Source organism: Populus trichocarpa, chromosome 19 (genome assembly GCF_000002775.5).
Source record: "Populus trichocarpa isolate Nisqually-1 chromosome 19, P.trichocarpa_v4.1, whole genome shotgun sequence".
Lineage (NCBI taxonomy): Eukaryota > Viridiplantae > Streptophyta > Magnoliopsida > Malpighiales > Salicaceae > Populus > Populus trichocarpa.
In genome coordinates, this window is record NC_037303.2 from 11,692,682 (window position 1) to 11,712,621 (window position 19,940).

Consider the following 19,940-nt stretch of genomic DNA (forward strand, 5'->3'; position numbering starts at 1 on the left):
TGAAAATATATCGTAATAATATTTTGAAATTTATTTTTAATATTAGTATATCAAAATAATTTAAAAATTAAAAAAAAAATTTCTTGAAATAGTTGTTGTGATGTAAAACACAAACTTAGTTTTTCATGCTGCCTAAGTCCACCGACAAACAGTGTAAGGAAACGTCTTCTAAGGTCTACCATCAACAGTGTTGCCTCTCCACATGCATTGCTAATCCTATAAAAAAATGTTGAACTGATCAAATGTGAAATAATATATATAAATATTTGAGGGGAAATTGAAACCAAAATTAATTAAAATGAGAGAAAAGTAGGATATTGATTTAAAATAAAAAGTAAAATAAAATAAAATAAAAAGTTGATGAATTTTTTATCTATGTTTTATCTCAAATTAATTGGGGCAAGTTGATTTAGGTTTTTGACTGGGTCAGGTCGGATCCATCGTTCTTTATTTTTCTTAAACCCAAACTAGTCCAAGCCTCGGGTTGGCCAGATCCTATCTAATGTCTATCAAACACAAAAAAAAATATATATATTATTCAATCCAGTTCAAAGCATCAAATTCAAGAAAAGACAATTATTTTTTTAGTCCAATATTGTTCATCATACTAAACATTACATAAAGGATTGAGATGGTGCTCATTAAGCTATGTATATTTCTTTTCTTAACGTTCAAGTTCAAATTTTAAGGGAATTTTTTTTATGCACCATAAGTTTACTTCTAATTAATATTGTTTGAGAAGATGATTGAATTTTAATTGATGCATGAAAATAAACAAATATGCTTGAGGGGTGTATTTGTATAATGTTTTAAATTACTTCAAGAAATTATTTTTCAAATGATTTTAATATATTAAAATCTCCGTACAAAACATTAAATTTGATGATTTTTTTAAATATAAAATAATTTTTATAAAACTATTGCATTGTATATATTATGAACGAAATAACATTTAGATCCTACTATATATGTTTATAAATTAAACATCTTTGGACCTAACTTGTAACAATGGCAATGATTACTGAAGATCTTGCCTTTATAAAAAAGCAAATTGATTATCTCAAACCTAAGGGATAAAAATGAATTACAAGGGAAACATGTTTATCCCTATTTTTCCTATAATTAGCTACTTTTTTTATAAAACACAGCAAGAACAAATAGAAGAAGTCAATAGAAATAACAGAAACAAGTTTAAGTGTCAGTTGTAACCGAATAATAAAGGACTACAAACAACAGGGAGGCCCTCCACGTTCCCTCTTGTAGCCGTAACAAGCAAGGTATAGTACCAACCGATGCTAATAAGATGAATAAATGCACACGGAGATTCCTTATTTTCTGGCTAATCTTTCCTCCATTTATTTTTCTTGAGCAAGAACGTTAGTTATATATAGATCATTGAGTCTTCGTTGTGATCATTAACATGTGCTGAGTTTCGAGCCTTAAATGCATTGCCTTATCTGGTCTTCGTTTATGTTTTAGACAAAGGGGAGGGGACATTGGATTTTGATTTCTGATGTTTCTTTCATTAATGTTGTTGCTGTTGTCTTTATAAGTGAAGAGAATCTCAGTTGTGGAGATGGAGAGTGATCAGACTGAACATCATCATAGGTATCGTCGCAACCAGCAACATCAAGTCTTGTTGCCAACACAGTCAGGTATACGTACATGTTCTTTGTATAATTATTGGATTCAAGAAGCCATGATTTTTTTTTCAAGATTTACTTCCTATTTTGGACATTTCTTGGATTCTTATGATGCGTAATGAGTCGAGGTTACCTGGGTTTTTCTAATCTTAGTTAAAGGCAGTTTAGTTTTTTTTCGGTATTAAATCCAATTCTGATATACTTTTGCAGTTATTTTTCATGTATGAGGAGATTTGTACATTGGCACTTGAGTCCAGAGAGAAAGGGAGGAGGGAGGGAGTGGAAATGGCCACTGAAACAGACCATCTTCATCACCATCATCATCAAACCTATGGAGACAATCGGTCATGCCTAGAACTATCACCAGATAGAGAAGAATCCCAGGTATAATATTCCAATGTTTTGCCTACCTTTTTTTCATTTTGCTTTGTTTCTATCTATCTGCAAACAGTTGTTTTTCATGTCCCATTAGGGTTCTTTTAATGTTAAACTTAATTATTAATTAAATAAAAGCCTCTGTTAGGATCAGTTTTCTTTACTTTTGCAGCACCATGTTGTTTTCTGTCGATTCTCTTTGCAGACAAATTGTGTATGTTCTCAAGCAAGATTTAAAGAAAACTAAAATACTTCAAAAAAAAAAAGTTAAAGAAGATTAACTTTCTTCATGGAACACAGCGCAATTTGTGTAATTTTATGTTGATTATTTAATTGATTTTCAGAATACTATTTGAATCCTGAGGAATTTGTTTTTAGTGACAAGTAGTTTAATCAAGAGGGTAATGAGCACGAAACTTACTGCATCACGACCCTGGGCATTTACCAATGAAACCATAAATTTAAGCTGATTCAACTAGTGTACTTGCAAACTTCATACCAGAATTGCTGTAATTATTGAAAATGAAGAGTTGAGTTACTGATTGAGATGTAGAACTGCAGATAATATTGAAAGTTAGAAGTTGTTCTGTTAATTTGACCATCACTGTTCAATGTTTTTTTTTTTAATCTATAATTTATCTTTAAAATCCAAAGCAGGATGCGTCAGTCTCCCAAATCATGGATTGCGGTTCCATAACTTTTGGAAGATACACTGCAGACACACTTGCATGGGAAAAATATTCTGTTTTCTCCCACAACAGATGTCAGGAGGAGTTGGAGAAATTCAAGGCACCAGGATTAGTTGCTCAGAAGAAGGCATATTTTGAGGAATACTATAAAAAAATTAGAGCTATGAAAGGTATGCAAGCAGAGCAAGAAACTACTCAAACTGACCCCACTCAAAATGGGCAGGAGATTACTGCACAAGAAGCAAATGGTGTTGGTGTTGGTGTTGAAGCGTCGAAAGAGGAAATTAATCCTAGCAACTGTAGTCCGGAAGAAACTGTTGTTGATGTTCACAGATCAAGAGAGGAAAACAAGCACAGCAATGGCTATAAAATTCAGGTGTTAGATAGTCATGCCACCGATACTATTAACCCATCTACGAGAGGCATTAATGATGGAGCAGAAGAAGAAAGTTACTTTGATGGGAACAGTGGCAGGGCTAGCAAAGAAGATGAAAAGGGGTTGTGCTTATCTGTCAGAATAACAAAACATTCTATGGAAGGTGGTTCCTCGTCATGTAGTCCATCAGTCAAAGGTAGTTCCAAAACTACCCAGAAAGAGAGCCCTGTCAGCAATGAAGTCAAGCATAGTGGAAGCCAACTGAAGAAGCAGGCATCTACTATGAGGGCAAAGGTAAACAATTAACGTTTCATTTCATGTCAACTCTCCTTTACCACTTCCAGAACTGATAATTCATGCAGGTGTTAATAATCTTCTTCTTAAATCTGCATATCATGCCCATTTATTTCCTTTTTGAGAGATGGGCTTTTGATCTACGTTGGCCGAAGGTATCTCTATCTTGTATGCAAATACCAAAAGAGCTTTGTTTCTACATGCACTGTTGCTAGTTCCTGGTATATGGAAGATCTGTTGATCATTTGGAGATTGGAAGATACTGTTGGTTATATTTTCTCTCGTTTCTCTATTTCGCTACCCAATCACGGTGGATTGGGGGCCCTTCAACCCAAGAGTGAGGCTGAGAGTGACTACATGCAATTGTGGACGAAATAAAAGTCCCCCGGCCCTCGCCTGTCTGATTAGCCCCTTGCTTTTATTTTCTTGAATAAGCTTAGTATGTTGCGTTCCAAGTAGTTGTGATTGTTGCACTACCAACATAGCCTGCCATGATACTGAAATGGTCTCCGGACACATTGAGCTTATGTTACTTGTTCTCTGCAATTTGTGCTAGGGCTTTGTGTTTGCACTGCCAATTACCAATGGCAATGTTCTAATTATCAATATGTGTTCTCAACCAGGGGACTGTCTCTTCTGCTGCAAACAGAACAAAGTTGGACCGCAGAATTAGCAAAGACATGGTTAAGCGATCTCAGAAGCCAAATCCATCTGTTTGTAGGGAAATTAAGAGCAAGGCAGATGCTAGTCTTGTTTCAGGCAAAAGAATTACCTCTAAGACTGCAACCAACGTAAAATCTGACCGGGTTCGATCACATAGACAACTTAGCGAAGTGCAATCCAGTACAACTGTTCTTCGTGCTTCATTAACAAAGGACAAGATGGTCTCCCTTTCTTCTAATATAAGAGGCAATCCACTTAAAACAAGTTCAACTCCCAAAAGCTTGGCATACAGGCTCCCAGCAACATCATCAGTTCTCACTCGATCTGCTCAGGTAGATCGTCTGGTCTGTGTTCACTTTGGTGTCCCAGTTTTGTCTGCTTGTTAATGATTTTCGCTGATTGTTCATCTGCATTTATATATGCAGAGAAGTTCAAAAGAGATCACCACCATTAGTCGTTTGAGAAAAATCAGTGTAGATAACAGGTTTGATTTTACCTAAGATATCTCTTCCCATTCCCACCCCTAAATCAGGTTTTTAACTTGGATAATTTTTCAGGAGCTGTGATGGATTTGGTCAGAGGTCTTTGGGGTTGAGTGGCCACCATAGTCTTCCAAAGAGTAGAGAATCTGAAAACCAGAGACCAAAAGTCATGTAATGCATCATAATTGCACCTCCCTTCCTCAAACTTTATAGCATTTCCAATTCCGAGCGAATGGCAGATGGCTATTGCCAATTGCTTCTCAGCTTCTGCTAATATGATATTAGAAACTGAATTCAATTTTTCCAACAAATATCAGGTTAAAAAATCTTTCTGACCGGAATGAATCAAATCAGAACACTGGACTTAAGTGTGGACCCATCAGTTCTGTCAAAGGACGGAGGCAGAAAAAGGTAAACCTAGTTGTGTGCCTAATATAGTCTGAAACTATGCATAGCTTATAGTCTAGTCATTTTGATTCTAAACCCTTACTTATTGCTAGACTGGCTCATCCTCTAAGCTACCAGCTAGCATCATTTTACGATTATACTGTTTTCTATCAATTTCAATTGTTATTTTCTTGTTGAATCTGCATGATCCATGTTCGCATGATAATTTCTTCTGACACTTCTGGATTGTCATGTATCTGGTTTTCAAGTTTGTCTGGTATCTGATATTTTTGTCTGTTTCAGCTAATGACCATCGTTTTGTTTCGTCCATTTAGTGAAAGTTTTACTTCCACTTGACGCATACATTTTCCGATATCTGCAGGGAATCGATGAAATCGTTGCTGGACTTGAACCGAAACCTGGCTTATCTAAGGGGACTAGTATTCAGAGGGCCTCTAATCCAAAGCCCATGAATAAGGTCAGATTTTATCCCATTTCTCATTTATTTGCCTATAGTTCTCAATTTTTCACCTGGAACTTGGACGTTTGAGATCAGTTTTTCCCCCTTTTTTTGCTACAACGTGTCCGTGTGATCACTTTAATTAATTTCTAATGAGATCTTACCCTTCTTTCATCAATTGTGAACGGAAATATTGATGCTTGTTAAATTTTGATAATTTCAGATTGCTACATCCCAGTCTGTCGAACTGACGTGCAATCCAAGGGATTCAAGGTATGAAACATCTACTTTGCTTTTCTATTTCTTAGTCTATTATATCCGAAACTTCGGTGATTTCCTGTTCTTAAATTGACTACCTGGAGTCGGAGATTTTTCTAGATTTGATTAAACATTGATAAATGTTAAATTTGTTTCTTCACAATCTCCACAGACACGTTGATGCAGGCATGCATGGATTATTACCTCCTGAAAATTGTTTTTGTTCTGTGACTTAGACTAATACAATGCCATCATGCAGACAGAGGATGCCATCACGCAGACAGAGGATGCCAATTTGGCGTTGAGTGTTCAACAGGTGGAGGGAGTTGAGGTCATGTGATGTTCACAGCTTACTGAATCGCAAGTCTTGGGGGAATGTGCTGAACTGCAGATGACAGGATGTTCACAGCTTACTGAATCAACATGGCTAGGCAGAAGGCTATTAGATAGGAAATCTTGATACAGGAAGTAGAATAACTGCATGGCGAGTAAACAGCAGATCTGTAAATAAGAAATTTTCCATTCTCAAAGGCTTATATATGTAAGTTGAATTAGTTTCACGATATAAATTGTGCTTCTACACATGAATGAATTCTTATTTTGCAGCTATCATGAAGAACAGATAATAGCTCAAAAGTGTTGGCGATCTCTCAAATAAAATTTAGTAGCTTTGTAAATAACAAAATCTAGTTGAATGACTTGGTGATGATTTTTTTCTCGATTGACTAATCCACTGTGTGAGTTTCCCTCAAATATCCTCTCTCTGGATTTGGATGCCTGCAAGATCCAAGTGAAGTTCAAGCCAGAAGTTAGAGCAGGTTTTGGCTGCCATGCATAGAGATGTTTGACAAATGAAAAGAAGAAATGATACGGAATTCAGACAGGAATAACAGTTCTCTGGTTAAGTCCAGAACTATGAACTGTAGCAATGAGTTTTCACATGCTGGACATTCTAATTCAGCGTAGCAATAAATCGAATTGAAGAAGAACGTTATTAGGATTAAAACCATACTCTTGCCAATTGGTGAAAATTGTCCTGAGAGCAAGCAGAGAAGCTTGTACACATTATCCTGTTGCCAATCCAATCAAAAGGCCCTTCGCCCTTAAGTGTAAAACAAAAGCCAACACAGCTGCTACCGGTGTCCCAACCAGATAATACGCCGCAAGATTCACGTAGGCTCCGAACTTCTGCCACCCGCTTCCTCTAGCAACCCCTGATGCAGAGCAGAAAAGCAACACTGATCATATCTCGAAGCAACATCAAGGAAGAAAGACTATTATCGACTATTGCAGGCAGCTTTATGTTCTTTCCTTCTATATTTGAAGAAAGCTGTTGCTGACTATTGTAAAGTTTAGATTAGAATGATAAAAGAAATTTCTTGCCCTAATAAATCGATAAATGAGAAAAAGCTACGACGCTTGCCTGAAAGTACTGATTGTAAGCAGTCCATGATAACTGACAGACAAATGAAAGGAACCATATCTGCAACATAATTTACAATTTGCTTCTCGCTGCTGAATGCATATCCCATAATGTGGCGACAAAAGAAGAGAGCTGTGCTTATAATAATCTCCTCGGTGATTGCAATAACCATTATGGCCCAGACAGCCATCTTAGCTGCCTGAGAATTCCCAGCTCCTAATTCATTCGAAACCCGGGTGCTACAAAAAGATTGAACATTTTTCTTCAGGAAGAGTGACGAGTAATAGGAAAACAAAACTGAGTTACATGATCTATATGCAATAGAGTTTGAACAATTTTTTTACAACACCTTGCTGTGGCCCCAAACCCGTAAGGAATGAAGTAATGCGGATAGGTGATTGTGAAGCTGCAAGCAATACTTGGAGAAATTAAAAATGTACCATTTAAAACCTTTTGCATAACTGAATAATTTTTTGGTAGGAACCATACCATATAGAAAGCACAGAGGTCTCCTCTTTAGGATTTCGTAACAGCCCAGATAGTAAAATAAGTACCTCATAAGACCACCATTCAAGACTGAAGAAATTGGCATACCAAAGATGATATTAGGGACTCGATTGGCATGGAAATAACAACAGGATGAGGGAAAAACCATGTCTTTTGTTGGAAGATTTGGGAGAGAAATTACCAAGTCATTACTGCATAAGGAACAGCAAAGCGAAAGAACTCCCTTATGCCAAAGAAGACATCCTTCGAGAACACAGAACGAGTTTTTTCGCATTCGGAAGAGCACTTCATGTATAACCCAAGCAAGATAACATTCAACCAATATGATAAACTGATGGCTAATGCTGCTCCTATGATTCCCATTTCTGCTTTAAACACTAGAGCCCAACAAAGAGTTATATGGAAACACAGAGAGGCAAATGAACTAAACAGCATTGGAAGGATCAAACTCTGAGTTTGGAAGTAGCGAATCAGCGCTTGAAGTATAGCATATGAAAACAAGTTAGGAATGAGGCAAATAGAGTATTTGCGAGCGACATGGGAGATTGAAGGGTCTTGGCCTATAAGGATAAGAAGCTTGTCCGTGAACATCCATAGAAAGGATATAGGGAGACAGACCAAAATCAAGGAAATGATGGCACAGTAAGTGTAAGTCCGAACTGTTTGATATTGCTCTGCTCCGTAAGCTTGCCCGCATAGAGTTTCCAATGCACCAGCTAATCCGAACTGTTTGACAGTCATAGCACCATGTTAAGTGTAGCTTGAAAAGTTTATCCTTAATGTACTAACTCACTGAAACCTATATTATAATTTGAACTGAATTACATCACATTTTGTTCAGCTTTGACTTCTCAACTGATTCAAAACATATAAAACTACAAGAAAACCTTGTCAAATCCGGTTGTTTTCAGTTTGTTTGAACTGTATAGTTGTCATTGCCCAAATGAGGAAAGCCTTGATGCAGAATTATGCCTGGTGCAGGCATGCAAGTAGAACTCTTTACACCTTCGGAAGCTCATCTCATTTTATTCCATGTATAACCATGAATCAAAAAATCCAATATTAATATATTATAATATATAGTGAAGATGATATATATTAATAAAAACATGTGAGATCTTAAATTTATTTTTAACAATAGAAGAATATTACAATTGCTATATTAAACTTGATCCATCTAAGTTCAGGCAGACCAAAGCTCAAATAGTAAATCAGTTGAGTTAAAATCAACCCTTCTGCACGGAAAAAGTTCTTTACTGATCGAAAAAATTTGCAAAAGATTTGAGACTAGTACTCAGGTGCAGTTTCCAATTAAGAAAGGAAAAGAAGTAGTTACAAGCAGACTGAAGCCGGTAACACTGGTGAAAGAGGAGGCACTAGAGATCCCAGATAGTGAGAGCTCATCAAGATGTCCAACCATCATCACTGAAGGTACTGCAGAACTGTGACTGCGACCATTGGCGCTGCTACATAGCTCAACTTCTTCAGCTCTTTCAAAGAGAGCTTCCATTTACGACTCATTGTTCTCGGCTCTTTACACAAATGCCTCTTGCGTTCTCTTCTACTACTGCCTCCCAAAAATGCAGAAGTTGGAGTAACGGTTGGTAGAAGTTTTCTATGCGTATTTTTTATCTGTAAATAGATGTGGTTGTCATTGTTGTAATTAATGAGTGCTTCTTCCACTTACCTAACTGCCTCTTCCAATTTTCTCTTGTTTTGCATAAAAAATGAGGATTCCTATATGTTCAATGGTTCAGCTGTGACTTGAAACAACAGCGATTGCTTTTACTATTTTACAACTAAATTACTACGAAAATCAAAGAGGGGATGAAAGTTAGATTAGAGTTGTAACTATTATGAAATAAAATAGAAATCTAATTTCTTACACATGTCCTGTCCGAAAAATGATACTTGGGGTACACAAAGGCTTCCTGGAAAAATAAGAAGAGATGGGAAAACACATCTGCCTTCGATATCCTAAATATGGAAATCTGACCGCGACCAACTTTTCCTCGTCGTAAAAGAAATATTGCTACAGAATGACCACAGTGCTGAGATGGCTTCCACATTGAGTAAGCCATTCATTTTATGTGCTCCACAATAGAATAGCAAAATCCGTAGTGGGAGAGATCTCTATGTTTGTTAAGGCATAGAAAAGACAAGTGTTTTCAACTAGTCCCTATCAGCCAGGACGTGAGATGGTGGAGGGATGGCCACAACATGCATCAAACACACCTCATTTGTCACTTTCTTGAAGCATACATATCCACTAGTGCTCATCCATCTTGTCCATGACATGCATTCTGCGTCTAGAGAAAACCAACTGAGGGCAAGCCTCGAGCAAGGATGTGATGTTGGAAGAAGCTTCGATCTTTTATCCCAACAAACTGCACTTTACCACTGCACTCCTCTATGCAATCATGTGCGCTTCATGTTTCTCCAGGCTTGAATTCTTCTTTGCCTCTAAGCCACATCAAAATCATTACACATTCTCAGTGCTCCTCTCTGGAACATGAATATTCCCTTAGATTGCAAATGAATTGGTCGGCACATTTGAGAAACTTGTGAGTGGTGATTGACAAGAATTACAGGTGCAGATCTTTCATCCTCCTAGATCTCCAGTTGTTTCAGCTCTTCCTCGGCCAAAGTTTCAAATACAAGGAAACAAACAAATAATCCTGCAAGCAAGAAAATAGCCATGTTCTAAAAGTTAATACAGACATGGAGCTAAAGAGCAAATTAAAATTGCTGGAACTTTAAGTATAGAACAAGCTAGCAATAATTAGAGTTACAGAAGCAGTGATCACCTCAATGTCATCAGATAAAGAAAAACACAATCATATTGACTCCCACATTCACAGCATATACTTGTTTTCTATTTTCCTTTTCTGACTTTGGTACTTCCAGTCTAACAGAACGCTAACCAGCAGTACTGAGGCTAGTAAAGACTCTTGGCAGGCCATTGCTGAAACTAAAACAACTCAAAAGGTATGATTGACCTCAGCCAATATGAGGTAACACTTCATCTTAACAGGTGATGATTGACCTCAGCCAATACGTGTTAACAATTCATCTTAGCAGGTGATGGGTTGGGTTTGGAGCAGCAATACATTAAATCACTAAGAAAGAAAGTCCTGTTGCATATTTCTACAGTTCTACTAGGAGCAGCACGAGAGCAGTCTTAGCATGACAAAAAAAAAACATCTGAATGACAATAATCAGCCATATTTAGTTCACCCTACAAGATATTCGTTTAACTTAATAACATAGGAACAAAGGATTGATTCAGAACAACAACAACCATTGATTTGAAACAGTGGTGTGTCAGAAAATAAACCTTGAAAGTGATTATGAACCTCAGTATTGCTTATAACCTGAGTGATTATCCTAATTTAGTAAAGTCCCTTAATCTCAAAAGTATGGTCGGCTAAAAGATAAAATTTGATGGAGGATAAAAGCAGTTTCCATGATACTTCAGAAGCAATGAATCAGTTGGGAAGAGGGTTGGGTCTAGCCAAAATTCCATCAGCATACAATGAAAAAGAACTATAAGTGAAATGAGAACCAGCGTGCATGTAAAAAATATTACTCGGCCATAAGAATTAATGACTGGCCAAAATGACTGAAACAAACAATAGGAATGACTATTAAAAATTTGTGACGCTTTGAAAGAAATGCAGACAAAATATGAGGGTGGGGAAAAAAGGCAATGATCCAGTGGCAGTTATTTAAGAGCCTAAAAACTTAAATAACCTAATCAGTTATTCAATGAGTCACTGAAATGTTTGATCAACAAACAAGTATATTTTGAAGGAAAAAATTGAAAGAAGTTTCCCATCAGAATTCATGGCTAAGGGCCAAACTGGTTTTTGTTATATGATTTGTTTTCTCACGTTTCCTTCTACTTTTGGTCACTAGAGCTGGAGGGGAAGAGCAAATGAAGCATCCAAGTGACAAATTTTCTTTTTCCCTGTTTCTCGAAGTTATATATAATTGCAAAAGGAATAGGAAAAAACTGGAGAGAAGTTCGAAAGTAAAAACTTTTATAAACTCTTACCGTCAAATCTGAGAGTAAAATCCTTACTGTTTCAGCCGAAGATGCTCCTACATCCTAATTTAATATGCTATCAACATCAATTTGCTAAAGAAAATGAAGGTTTAAAAGGAAAACAAAAGGATTGGAAAGCCCAAAAAAAGTCTTGCGGTAACCTTACTAAGCCTTTGAATGAAGCTGATGAAACTGCTCTTGCAAATCTGTGGCTAGCGTTTCCCTGCCGGATTTATTGAGGCAGTTGAAAACCTTCATATACACTTTAAAATATGGTCTAAGACCTTTCTTGATCATTTCAGAAAGAATATTTTGGGCAATCACCAGATTTCCTCTTTTCTGATGAAGCCTCGCAAGCAAGCTGTAATTCATGCAGCTTGTGCACTTGTACTTCTTATCTGAATCAACCACGTACTTATATGCCTCCTCATATTGCTCTGAGTTGAAAAAACCCTTGATAAAGGCAGCATGTGTTGAAAGCCGAGGTTCAAGACCCCTTGCCACAATCTCATCAAAATAGTGACATGCAATTTCAGTCTTGCCGTTATTGCAACAGTAATATATAAAAATTTCAAAGGTTAATGCATCAGGAGGGCAGTCCTTGTCCTGCATTTCCGTCAATACCTTGCAAGCATCAGCATATTCACCGTTCTTAAGCAAACAGCTAATTAGATAATTGTAAATTCGGGCATTCAGTTCAAAGCCCTCTTTCCTCATCTCATCCTGAATATCTCTCACCCCTTTAAAATCACATCTCCGACACATTTCCCTGATAAAAATATAGTAATAAGAAATCTTCCTCTCAGTTTTCTTCATCACAAACTCAACCATGTCAAAGGATCCCAAAACACTGAACATTTCGATCAATGAGGAAACCCAACCATAACATGACCCTCTAACTTCAAGCAACAAGACAATCACTCTCTGTGTGGATTCCACCAAGGACTCATTTGTAACATTCATAACATGTAAGAACTCGAATGCCTTTTTGGTTAGACATAACTGGTTCTCGTTAAACTCATTCAAAAGACTCCTCATAGCATCATAATCATCTAAACGCCCACAATTATCAATAACCAAGCTACAAATATCAGAATTACATCTCAATTCAGGCTGCCAATGTCTAATCCAACGAAAGAAACGCAAAGCAGACACCTTTTCACTATTCAAGACATGAAAAACCAGAGTCACAGAAGCAATAGATAGCTTTACACTCAAAGAACCCAACTTGTACTCCAAATCATACTCATCCCTCTTAATCAAATCAATAATATATGCTACTTGTTTTTGCATTGCCTTTGGTCTGACCCTACCAGTTCCCATTTCCTTATAAACATCAAAGGATGATGTCTTGTAACCTCGAAGATAACCATGAATACTTGACTTGAAGAAATAAAGATTCAAACTTTGACTATTATGACCATTGTACCTACCATTACATCCAGTAAAACCCATGAATTTTGAGACAGAAGGTGACCCATTTGAGGAAAACAAGGATAAACTAGGATAGTTACAGAAACATAGAGAAGTTGAAGATGGGTATGATGGGTTTGGAAAGAGTTGTGGCTGGGACTGTTGGGAGAGGAGAGGGAAAATCAAATTATAATAAGGGTTTGAGAGGTACCTGAGATTCTTGTGGGAGAGCTTTGAGATCTCCATGGAACTGCTAGGAGCAGTGCTCCCTCCTTGTGGCTAGAGTTGACAAGACCAGTTAAAATTATATGTAATAAAGTTATTTCAGAGTTTTTGTAGGGTTACTTACAAAAAAAAAAATGTTTGTAGTATCATTAACGTATTATAGTCAAATTATATATGAAATTAATTTCAATTCTATGTATAATTTGAATTTAATTAATCATTTATTATAATTTTTACATACATAATAAAATATCAAATCATAAAATTTAATTATATTATTTAAATATATATCAAAAATAATTTTAAAAAAATAATTATATATAAGAAGAATATGTGCTTGTAAGAAGGGAACAAGAAACACCAAGAAGGAACCCTGAAGAGTAGCTTAACTAGTAAAGTTTTGAGTTTGTTTCTTAATGATTATGAGTTTGAGTTCTTTCAAGGTCACTGGAGGTTTACATAATCATTAACTTCAAGACTCGTAAAATTAGTTAAAATACATATAAATTGGTCCGGATATTTACATTAATAAAAAAAAACAAGCCGAGATGAGCACGAGGAGGTTGAGATAACGAAGGGAGAAGGGATAATGTTAATAAACAGAGGTGCTGGAGTCATAGAAGATGTAGAAAAAGATACAGAAAAACTGGTTCCTGGGAATGGAGAAGGTAATGAGCCTGAGAAAAACCAACACGATGTGAATTAATGGGTAAATTCAAGGAAGACCAACACGATGTGAAGACAATATTGAGCATGCTGGGCTCTAGCTTCGTTTTCGAGTCTTTCCAACAGTTTTTAATGGCCATATAAAACAACCTCAGGATGAAGAAGACAATATTCAATCCGACGTGCTTGAAATTGTTGGATAGATCATCCAGTCCGCATGCATCTCGGCAGACCCTGCTGCAACACTCGGTATAAAACTAGATCATTTCACATTTGAGATTCCGGTGATGGATTATAAGAATGTCAGGCGGCGTTTCCGAGCTTCTAACTTCCTGATGTTTGCCATTTTTCGGATCCCTTTCTTCTTTTCATTTCCCAGATAAGTTATGCGTAATGTATCACAAAATATATATTGCACTTGATAATTTAATGTTAACAAAAAATCTAATATGACTGACTCAGATCCTGGATAAAGCTCGAAGCCGGGAAGACAAAAAAACCATTGATGGGAAATTATAGGCATATGCCAAGGGTTCTTTCTTCTTTCTTTCTTCTGCTTCAATATGGAACAAAATTGAAAGGAGAAAAGTGAACAAAATTGCATGAAAATTGGAACCAAATAAGGACTAAATTGAATGACAATCGGAATTCATTCGAGAAGTTGTTATAGATTTAAGGGCTAAGTTAACAAAAGGGGAGAGAAGGCTAGCGTGTGCAAGACATGCACTAGCGAGTAGAAAGCATCGACTCGCTTTAGGCGGCACGTGAAGATACATACAACCTCTAGATATGATCTTCTTTGAAGTTGTTGGTATCGTCGAGTCAGAACCGTTTCATTAAGATAGCATGTGTTTAAAATGAAGATCTGGTGTAACTTTGATGATCATTTTTTTCTTTATTTCTCTCTCATTCCTTCATTTTTCGCACATGAATTTTCTTCTCCTGGATAAAAAAAGATTGGAAGTTTTACAAATTCTAGATCTCGGGTCAATCAAATGTAAAAAAACCTAATTGAAAAAAAAAACCAAAAGAATGAAGAAAAAATTTTCCTGGATGAAAAAGGATTGGAAGTTTTACAAATTCTAGATCTCGGGTCAATTGAATGTAAAAAAACCTAATTAAAAAAAAAACCAAAAGAATAAAGAAAAAAAAGAAGTAAATCTACGGTAGAGTAAAACATCTATTCAAATTAATTTTTCTTTCAATTTCAATATTCTCTTTGTGTAAAGATATCTTGAATTGGATTTTATGTTATCCTTTACAAGAATAAGATGTAAGAAACCCTAAAAGCTCTTAACTCTCTCTTCTATAACAATAAATCCAACAAACTATTTTCTCTTTTCTATAAAAACATTTACAACGAAATATAATTGCCATATCTAACCTTGGATTATGATCTCTCGTCAAGGGATTAAGGTTATTGATTCAACTAATCAAATTATTAGTTTAGCTAATCAACTTATGGGTTGCATTAACTCATTACAAATGCAATTTTCATGTAAATATATAACAAGATAACTTTTGGCACACTTATATGGAAAGGGGAGGGCGTAGGTTCAATTTTGACTGCTTCCATTTTTCATAATTAAGTTTGAATAAAGGTTAAATTTAAAGATATTATTAATTAATAAGCTAAAAGATTTGGGTTTAATGATGGAGCTTTGAATGCTTCCATTTTTTATAATTAAGTTTGAATAAAAGTTAAATTTAAAGATATTATTAATTAATAAGCTACAAGATTTGGGTATAATGATGTAGTTTTACTATTTAACTATTCAGTATTTTTCTTTTCATCTTCAAACTTTTTCCCTTTCAATTAGATACTTTTACAGCATAATTAGATGGAATTAGGCTTAAATTTATGATAAATATACCAAATTAATAGACAGGGGATTAAAATTTAAAACATAGAGAAATATATGGATAATCACAACTTCACAATAATTTTCATTTTGGTTTTAAGATTCATTTTATTTATTTTTCAATCACTGGTGTAGAGAAAAAAGAGAGAAACTCATTTGGAAATAATAAAAAGAGAAAAAGTTATTGGTTGTCTCAATTCTAACAACCAAAATAATCAAAGTTGATGTTAAAAAATTTCATTCGATAAGAAAAGTTTGATAGTGGTGATTTTTGGCTTTCTTATTGCTTGAAAAGATAGATTAATATTATTTTTTTATTTGATTTTGTGTTTTTTAACTAATTTAAAGGTGTTTTGAGTTGATAGATTGTTTTTGAGTTTTTTTTTTGAAAATTGGTTAACATAAGGATTTTAGAGTAAAAAACCCTATTTTTTTGATTTCTCAACTATCACAGTGATGGTTTAAGTTAGTTTCTTAACAGGTGACGGGTCGCCTGCTAATCCAAGCGACCTATTGCTTACTTGATTAAGAAAAAAATAATGAAAACAAGAGGGGTGACATGATTTTTTAATTTAGGTTAGGACCATAAACATGTGCTGACATGTTTTTTTTATTTTTAATTAATTTATTTAACACATTATAATTATATTAATTTATTGAATTCTTAAATTAATTAATAATTTATTTTAGTTATGATTTAAATTTTAAATTTTGGTTTAAAATTTAGAAATTAAATTCAAAATATCTTCATTTCTAAATTCTATTTGATTCAAGTGGAATTTAAAATTTGATTTAGAACCTAGAAATTAAATTCAAAATATATTGATTTTCAAATTTGAGTGGAGTAATTTATTTTATGAATATTATTTGAAGAATACCATTTTAATCTTAATTAATTAAATATATTAATATGTTCATGTTTCTCTTTTATTCGAGTTAAGAGTTCGAATCTAAAGATATTATCATCTTAATGATTAAGAAAATTACTTCAAATACATTAAATTTTAAAATTGTAATCAAAATTCTACTAGCAAATAAAATCGCAATTTGATTCCATGCTGAAGTTGACTTTTGATCTAAGTCAAAGTCAATTTTTTTTTATTTGGGCAAGTTTGATTAGAACAAACTCAAGTTTTGATCATATCAAGTTTTTCAACAATTTAATTATAAATCTAATGTGATGTGAGTTAGGTATTAGATCAATAAATTCATAAAATTGTTTGAATCACAACAAATTTAACAAAGTTACAATAAACTCATTCTCTTTTTCTTTATAAAAAAAATAAAAACACAACAAATACTCATATCATATGTTAAATGAAACTTAAAACAAAAACTTGCTATAATTAATCTCTTAAACAATGAATATTATTCAAATTAATCCTCTTCATATGAAAATCTTTGTAATTTAACTTGAAAAAAACATTTTTCATCATTCATAGTATTTAAAAATAAATTCCATTAAATATAGTTAGTAAAATTAAAAAAATAAATTTATTACCAAAACTAAGAACCTAATTTTTGTTAAAAAACATAAATGTTTAAACATCATTCCATGTGAATGGTAGATGTAGTTTATTAAGAAAAAAACATTATAGAAAATCAACTAAGCAGGTGTTTTGGAGTGTTGTATTCATTATTTTTTAAAATATTTTTTTAAAAAAATATTTTAAAATAATTATTTTTAACATTAACATATTAAAATAATTTTAAAAAATAAAAAAAATTAATTTATAAGATACTAATTTTCAAAATATAGGGCATTTGAAATGCAGTTCCAAACCAACCCTAACAACAACCATTAAAACGCCGCCACGTAAAGAAAGAGAGTTAAGGTTGAATTTTCCTTCATGGTGTGTGGCTGGCACACCACGTTCCCTGCCTCTCGAATATTCTTCTCTTTTTTAATAAAAAAAAAACAAAAAGCAGTAGCCCGCAAAAACAAAAACTCTCCCCTTTCCTTTCTAGTTTCCATAAAACAAGCCCAAAACTCTCCCTCTCTAACGCCTTCTACAAAGCAGAAAGAAAAAAGCAAAGAGAATTCAAAGAGAAGAAATGGCTTCGTTTGCAGAAGCACCACCTGGCGATTCAAAAGTCGGAGAGAAGGTCTTTAAGACCAAGTGTGCTCAGTGTCATACCGTCGACAAGGGTGCCGGTCATAAGCAAGGTAACTTTATCGCCCCCCGCTTTTTGTTTGGATCTTATATTTTCGAGGTCAAATTGTCTGTTATTTTGTTGATTATTATGTTTTCAGCCCCAATAATTCGTAGATCTAATCTGTTTAGATGGACAGAACTGTGGAGCTCTCTCTCTCTCTCTCTCTCTCTCTCTGTGATGGGTTTCAGGTTTTTGCAAGGAAATCATGATTTTAGTGAGAGGTGGAAGCTGGGTTTAGAAATGGATTTAATTAAGCAAAGATTAAATTTATGTGGGTTTCTTTTAGTGTTTTTTTAAGGTTTTAGGATGATATTTATAATTTTGGATTGGGATTTGGGATCTGGTATTTAATGAGTGAACATTTTCGATAGTTAATTTCTTCTGAGATTTGCGTTAAAATTAGTTGCTTGGTTCCTGTGTTTTTAAGGTTTTAATTTGCTTCGACTGTTTAAATGGTCAGGACCCAATCTGAATGGCTTGTTTGGAAGGCAGTCAGGAACAACTGCTGGATACTCTTACTCTACTGCTAACAAGAACATGGCTGTCACGTGGGAGGAGAAGACTTTGTATGATTACTTGCTCAACCCCAAGAAGGTATTAATCAACTCTAAAGCATAGTATGACTTGGCATGTTTGTTGCATCGACAGTGCGTCTTTAACTGGTTAAGAAGTATGGTTTATACATTGAGGTTTTGTGATAATTCTGTGATGATAGCTGAACTTAGTTGCTTTCTATCAAGTTATGACATTGTTACTCAGCATTTGGTAACTTAAGGTCCCGAAGAGAAACATGCTGGACAATCTGCTAGGTCCAGTAATTAGGAAGGCTGGGTTAAAAATTGAAGGACTTGCAAACAGAGAACATGGAGCGTGTAGATTATAATGTTTAGGCTTTGCTCTGAGATCAAGGTTGAATAATCAAGGAAAGCGACCCCATCATTGATGATATTTATCCTATGGTGTATGAAATGAACTTTCACATTTCATTTCAATGTGATAAGATAGCCTAGCATTTATAGTTGATAGAATCATCGGACTATCTTAGATACAGATGAATAACTCATGTCTTGACACTGGCGTTTGTGCCTCTTATACCATGTTTATTTTTGTTAGTTTGCGATGCTGACCCATAGTGAAAATTGTTTATGCAGTACATCCCTGGAACGAAGATGGTTTTCCCTGGATTGAAGAAGCCACAGGAGCGTGCTGATCTCATTGCATACTTGAAGCAGTCCACTGCATCTTAAGCATTTCACACTTCCCCATTTTGCAGTTGTTGGAGATAATTTTTTTTTTTACCAATAAAGTAACCATCCTATACAATGAGCATTGCTAGTCAATGCTCCTTCGAAGAGTTGCCATAATTGGCAAACTAAACATTCGATTCATTTAGCTTACTGTGCCTCTATTTTGCAAATATTTGGTGGATTACCAATAAACAGTTTGTTAATGATAGTTTTTGGTTTTGATATTGCATGAACATTTCCATAGTTGCTATTGTTTGCCTTCAATCTACTCTGATGCATAGCAGGTCTATGGTAAAGTACTTTTGAATGAAATGCAAAATGGTGTATTGGCATCTCTAGCAGCCGATTACTGGAATGCTTTCATTTTCCAGTGTTGGATAAATGCAACTGAATGAATCATTCCCCCTTCTACCCATCTCCAATGGTTTGGCCTATTGCCCGGCAAATTCCATCTACGTGGGGGTGGGAGCTCCACTCGATGCTGTTGCGGGTGATTGGTATTAATCCGATACTGTTTTTTACTGCTCTAGGTAACCTTAGATCTTCTGTTATGCTTGTAAGCAGTCTAAGGACTGGGATGCAAAATGTGATAAAATGGCCTTTACTAGTGACTTTGTCCGGGAAATGCGAGTTTATTTTTATTTTTTCTTCCTGTCGAGTACTATATTTCTTACATGCAACCATGATAATCCCTAGTAATCAAAGGTTGCCGTGACACAGTGAACTGGAATTGATTTCTGCTCCTTTTGTGGGTAAAAAGTACTA

The 19,940-nt window shown here is 34.9% G+C and overlaps 4 protein-coding genes across 17 annotated transcripts in view; 2 read left to right on the forward strand and 2 right to left on the reverse strand.

Annotated features, from left to right (window-relative positions):
* The first annotated feature begins 1,167 nt into the window (after positions 1–1,167).
* On the forward strand, positions 1,168–6,342 carry LOC7475766 (protein WVD2-like 7). Of its 3 annotated transcripts, XM_024591484.2 has the most exons (11): positions 1,168–1,277; positions 1,554–1,655; positions 1,854–2,027; positions 2,673–3,377; positions 4,001–4,372; positions 4,466–4,524; positions 4,598–4,693; positions 4,840–4,933; positions 5,292–5,387; positions 5,593–5,642; positions 5,887–6,342. In XM_024591484.2, exons 3-11 carry the CDS (start codon positions 1,863–1,865, stop codon positions 5,930–5,932), a joined length of 1,683 nt encoding a protein of 560 aa, XP_024447252.2. In that variant the 5' UTR covers positions 1,168–1,277; positions 1,554–1,655; positions 1,854–1,862; the 3' UTR covers positions 5,933–6,342. The 3 variants fall into 3 exon arrangements, with proteins under 3 accessions (XP_024447252.2, XP_024447251.2, XP_024447253.2); XM_024591483.2 differs by lacking the exon at positions 1,168–1,277 and having other exon boundaries at positions 1,304–1,655; XM_024591485.2 differs by lacking the exon at positions 1,168–1,277 and having other exon boundaries at positions 1,304–1,655; positions 2,676–3,377.
* A 350-nt stretch (positions 6,343–6,692) lies between these two features.
* Positions 6,693–8,596, reverse strand: LOC18108460 (protein DETOXIFICATION 14). Its single transcript, XM_024591495.2, has 5 exons — positions 7,739–8,596; positions 7,540–7,626; positions 7,400–7,456; positions 7,051–7,289; positions 6,693–6,841 (listed from the first exon to the last, which is right to left on the reverse strand). The coding sequence occupies exons 1-5, from the start codon at positions 8,296–8,298 to the stop codon at positions 6,693–6,695; spliced, it is 1,092 nt and encodes a 363-aa protein (XP_024447263.2). The 5' UTR covers positions 8,299–8,596.
* Positions 8,597–9,396: 800 nt separating this feature from the next.
* On the reverse strand, positions 9,397–13,342 carry LOC7455264 (pentatricopeptide repeat-containing protein At1g05670, mitochondrial). 8 transcript variants are annotated; one of them, XM_052449461.1, is made up of 3 exons: positions 13,226–13,342; positions 11,615–13,030; positions 9,397–10,528 (listed from the first exon to the last, which is right to left on the reverse strand). In XM_052449461.1, the coding sequence occupies exons 1-2, from the start codon at positions 13,262–13,264 to the stop codon at positions 11,771–11,773; spliced, it is 1,299 nt and encodes a 432-aa protein (XP_052305421.1). In that variant the 5' UTR covers positions 13,265–13,342; the 3' UTR covers positions 9,397–10,528; positions 11,615–11,770. The 8 variants fall into 8 exon arrangements, with proteins under 8 accessions (XP_052305421.1, XP_024447259.2, XP_024447258.2 ...); XM_024591491.2 differs by having other exon boundaries at positions 9,397–10,235; positions 11,615–11,668; positions 11,772–13,340; XM_024591490.2 differs by having other exon boundaries at positions 11,615–11,668; positions 11,772–13,340.
* A 4,335-nt stretch (positions 13,343–17,677) lies between these two features.
* The window catches only part of LOC7475768 (cytochrome c), a 33,710-nt gene continuing 31,447 nt past the window's right edge, over positions 17,678–19,940 (forward strand). For 2 of the 5 annotated variants that reach the window (XM_052449436.1, XM_052449435.1), the window contains exons 1-3: positions 17,691–17,938; positions 18,389–18,522; positions 19,080–19,190. In XM_052449436.1, the coding sequence (XP_052305396.1) occupies positions 17,827–17,938; positions 18,389–18,522; positions 19,080–19,175 (342 nt within the window). In that variant the 5' untranslated portion in view covers positions 17,691–17,826 and the 3' untranslated portion in view covers positions 19,176–19,190. Of the gene's footprint in view, positions 17,939–18,388; positions 18,523–19,079; positions 19,419–19,940 lie in introns of those variants that run through there. The other 3 variants (XM_002325488.4, XM_052449437.1, XM_052449438.1) reach the window with 3 other exon arrangements.

Coding starts and splice junctions, on each gene's coding strand:
- LOC7475766 (XM_024591484.2), top strand. CDS start 1,863: ATGTATGAGGAGATTTGTACATTGGCACTTGAGTCCAGAGAGAAAGGG. Junction 3,378..4,000: donor CATCTACTATGAGGGCAAAG/GTAAACAATTAA, acceptor GTTCTCAACCAG/GGGACTGTCTCTTCTGCTGC. Junction 4,373..4,465: donor TTCTCACTCGATCTGCTCAG/GTAGATCGTCTG, acceptor TTATATATGCAG/AGAAGTTCAAAAGAGATCAC.
- LOC7455264 (XM_024591494.2), bottom strand. CDS start 13,264: ATGGAGATCTCAAAGCTCTCCCACAAGAATCTCAGGTACCTCTCAAAC.
- LOC18108460 (XM_024591495.2), bottom strand. CDS start 8,298: ATGACTGTCAAACAGTTCGGATTAGCTGGTGCATTGGAAACTCTATGC. Junction 7,290..7,399: donor GGGTTTGGGGCCACAGCAAG/GTGTTGTAAAAA, acceptor ATCTTTTTGTAG/CACCCGGGTTTCGAATGAAT. Junction 6,842..7,050: donor CTTACAATCAGTACTTTCAG/GCAAGCGTCGTA, acceptor GCTCTGCATCAG/GGGTTGCTAGAGGAAGCGGG.